The 3,360-nt window shown below is 40.4% G+C and overlaps 1 protein-coding gene across 2 annotated transcripts in view; it reads left to right on the top strand.

Annotated features, from left to right (window-relative positions):
- The window catches only part of LOC106870586 (acyl-protein thioesterase 1), a 304,640-nt gene that overhangs the window by 289,063 nt on the left and 12,217 nt on the right, over positions 1–3,360 (top strand). For both annotated transcript variants that reach the window (XM_052977463.1, XM_052977461.1), the window contains exon 2: positions 1,461–1,492. Coding sequence is in view for 1 of the 2 variants with exons in the window: in XM_052977461.1 (XP_052833421.1) it covers positions 1,461–1,492 (32 nt within the window). In the remaining variant the exon portion in view is untranslated. The remainder of the gene's footprint in view (positions 1–1,460; positions 1,493–3,360) is intronic.

Below are 3,360 nucleotides of genomic sequence, written 5' to 3'. Positions count from 1 at the left end.
ATTTCTCTTCCACCACCCCCCATCACACATGCAGGCAAACGTCTACTTGTATGCACATGTGCACATACGCATTCTTATACACACACACACACACACACACATGCCCATATGCACACACATGTTCATATGCACACACACGCACACACATAATCTCTCATACCCACTTACATAGACACACATGCTAATAGAAACACACACACACATATTGATATACATAGATCCACACACATTCATACACATCTACATATACACACATGCATGCTGATACGCACACACACATACTGTTTTGTTGACATACAATTGTGTACACACACACACACACACACACACACATGCCCATATGCACGCTCACACACACACCCTCTTGCTCTCATATTCTCTACCCCCACACACACTTACATACACAATCACTCCCAGGCTCCACCTTCCACTGCCCCACCCCCACGCATACAAACCCTAATCGAAGGAATTACCATGACTGTTATTCAACTCAGTTACCTCCCTCTACACACACACACACACACACACACACAAGCGATCCCATTCTGGGTCCCTCCCCTCCATTCCTTTGTGATGTGATTAATGTAAAGAGACATAAAAAGAGAAGGAGTCTCCTTTCTTTCTCCCCCCCCACTCCCTTACTCTCCCACTTTACCCATTAGAATGTGTGTGTGTGTGTGTGCATGTATTGTAAGACTGTGTGTATGTGCATGTCTGTGTGTGGGAGTGCATGTTATTAAGACCCTGTGTGTGTCTATGTAAGATTGTATATGTGTAGGTGAATGTGTGTGTGTGTAAGAGTGCATATGTGCAGGTGTGTGTGTGTGTGTGTGTATGTGTTATAAGACTCTGTGTGTATGTGCAGGTGTGTGTATGTGTACATGCATTTTAAGGCATTATGTAAGATTGTGTATGTGTGTGCATGTGTTATAAGACTGTGTGTGTTTATATAAGATTGTGTAAGAACTAGTGAGTGTGTGTGTTTTTATGTAAGATTACGTGAGCTTGTGTATTATTATTACTATTTTTGACCCTTCTGTCCGGCATTCGCCATGATAGATCGCTGACCACTACACATATTTTTTTCTCTCCTTGTTTCTTTCTGTGTTCCTTTCTGTTGAAGAGCGTAGGCTCAAAATATTAAAGACTTTCTCTATTCCCGAGCATTATACTAATACATCCATTTGTTGTTTACACCACCTGTCTTCGTCTGTTGTTTTTTCGTGAATTCTCCCATATATATATATATATATATATATATATATATATATATATATATATATTTATATATACACACATATATATTGCATGCAGACATCTCTAAGCTATTTTTTACTTGGATTTATTGATCAGCTGAAAGACCTCTCAAAATGACACTTCTTCATTTTACTCTTTGACTAATTAATCTCAATTTGTTTTATGCTAATTGATTAACTTTGTTTAATTTCTCTCCTTTTCAGGTAATATTTTTACATGGCTTAGGAGACACATGGTAAGGAAAAACCATTTTCCACATCTTTTTCTTAATGCTTTGTCTGTCAGTCAGTTTGTTGTTGAACCCCTAGAACAACCTGTGTTTGTATTGCCCTTATAATCAAAAGCATGCTGTTCTCTTTGCCATGTACAGACAAACCATAATCACACGTCCATTTTTCAAGACACATCTAGCTACCATAAAAGATTCTTCCTTTCATTGACTCATAGCCCTAAAACCACCATCATCATAATGTCCACTTTTTCATCCCTACATGGGCCGAACGGAGTTTATTCAAGGCAGATTTTCTACAGCAGGATGCCCTTCCTGTTCCCAACCGTCACCTGTTTCCAAGCAAGGTAATATTTCCCCCATGGCCAGGCATATTCTCACAGAATGTTGCGAATCAACGACGCAGCATGTATAACTGTGACAATCATTTTACAACTATCCCGCAATGTCAAGACAGGGCGACACAAACACATGCATACATATACATACACATACATACATGTACACACATGCACACACATGCATATATGGCGATCTTGCAGAAACATTAGCACGCCAGGTGAAATGCATAGTGGTATTCTGCCGAGGTCGACTTTGCCTTTCATCCTTTCGGGGTCGATTAAATAAGTACCAGTTACACACTGGGGTCGATGTAATCGACTTAATCCGTTTGTCTGTCCTTGTTTGTCCCCTCTGTGTGTAGCCCCTTGTGGGCAATAAAGAAATAGCATATATGTACATATACATATACAACAGGTTTCTTTCCATTATTTACATTTGACGGATATTTGTCCTCATCTTGTTTGTTGTTAACACAACGTTTTGGCTGATATACCGTCCAGCCTTCATCAGGTATCTTGGGGAAATTTCAAACCTGGGTTCTCATTCCTAAGGTATTCTTCGATGTCGTTATTATGGCATATGGCGTAGTGGATAAGAGTGCGAGCTACTAACCCCAAGATTCCGAGTTCGATTCCAAGCAGTGACCTGATCAATAATAACAACAACAACATTGAAAAATACGTTAGGAATGAGAACCCAGGTTCGAAATTTCCCCAAGACACCTGATGAAGGCTGGAGGGTGTATCAGCCGAAATGTTGTGTTAACAACAAACAAGTTGAGGACAAATATCCGTCAAATGTAAATAATGTACATAATTCCTCATCTCTTAAATATAGAACTGTAGGTTTCTTTCCATTTCTATCTTAATGAAAGCCACCCACAAGGTATCAGTGCAAGGCAATAATAGAAGACACTTGCCCAAGGTGTCACACAGTGGGACTGAACACAGAACCATGTAGTTGGGAAGTAAACTTCTTACCAAGCAACCACACTTGTCTCTATAATATATTATACTTTAACCCTTTAGCATTCAGATTGCTCTGTAGCAACTTCACTAGTGTTGATGGCACAAACAAAAAGCCCCACCGTACATATTATAAAGAGGTTGACATTAGGATGAGCATCTGGAAGATTTTTGAGCCCAGTGCAGTCCTTGTACTCGTTGGATCCTGTCCAACCTATGCCGGCAGGGAATATGATATATATATATATCATCATCATCATCGTTTAATGTCCGCTTTCCATTCTAGCATGGGTTGGACGATTTGACTGAGGATTGATGGACCAGGTGGCTACACCAGGCTCCAATCTGATTTGGCAGAGTTTCTACAGCTGGATGCCCTTCCTAACGCCAACCACTCCGAGAGTGTAGTGGGTGCTTTTACATGCCACTGGCACGAGGGCCAGTCAGGCGGTACTGGCAACAACCACACTCAAGTGGTGTTTTATATATATATATATATATATATCATCATCATCGTTTAACGTCCGCTTTCCATTCTAGCATGGGTTGGACGATTTGACTGAGGAT

Source organism: Octopus bimaculoides, chromosome 28 (genome assembly GCF_001194135.2).
Source record: "Octopus bimaculoides isolate UCB-OBI-ISO-001 chromosome 28, ASM119413v2, whole genome shotgun sequence".
Taxonomy (NCBI): Eukaryota; Metazoa; Mollusca; class Cephalopoda; order Octopoda; family Octopodidae; genus Octopus; species Octopus bimaculoides.
This window is presented reverse-complemented; position numbering and strand designations above follow the sequence as displayed.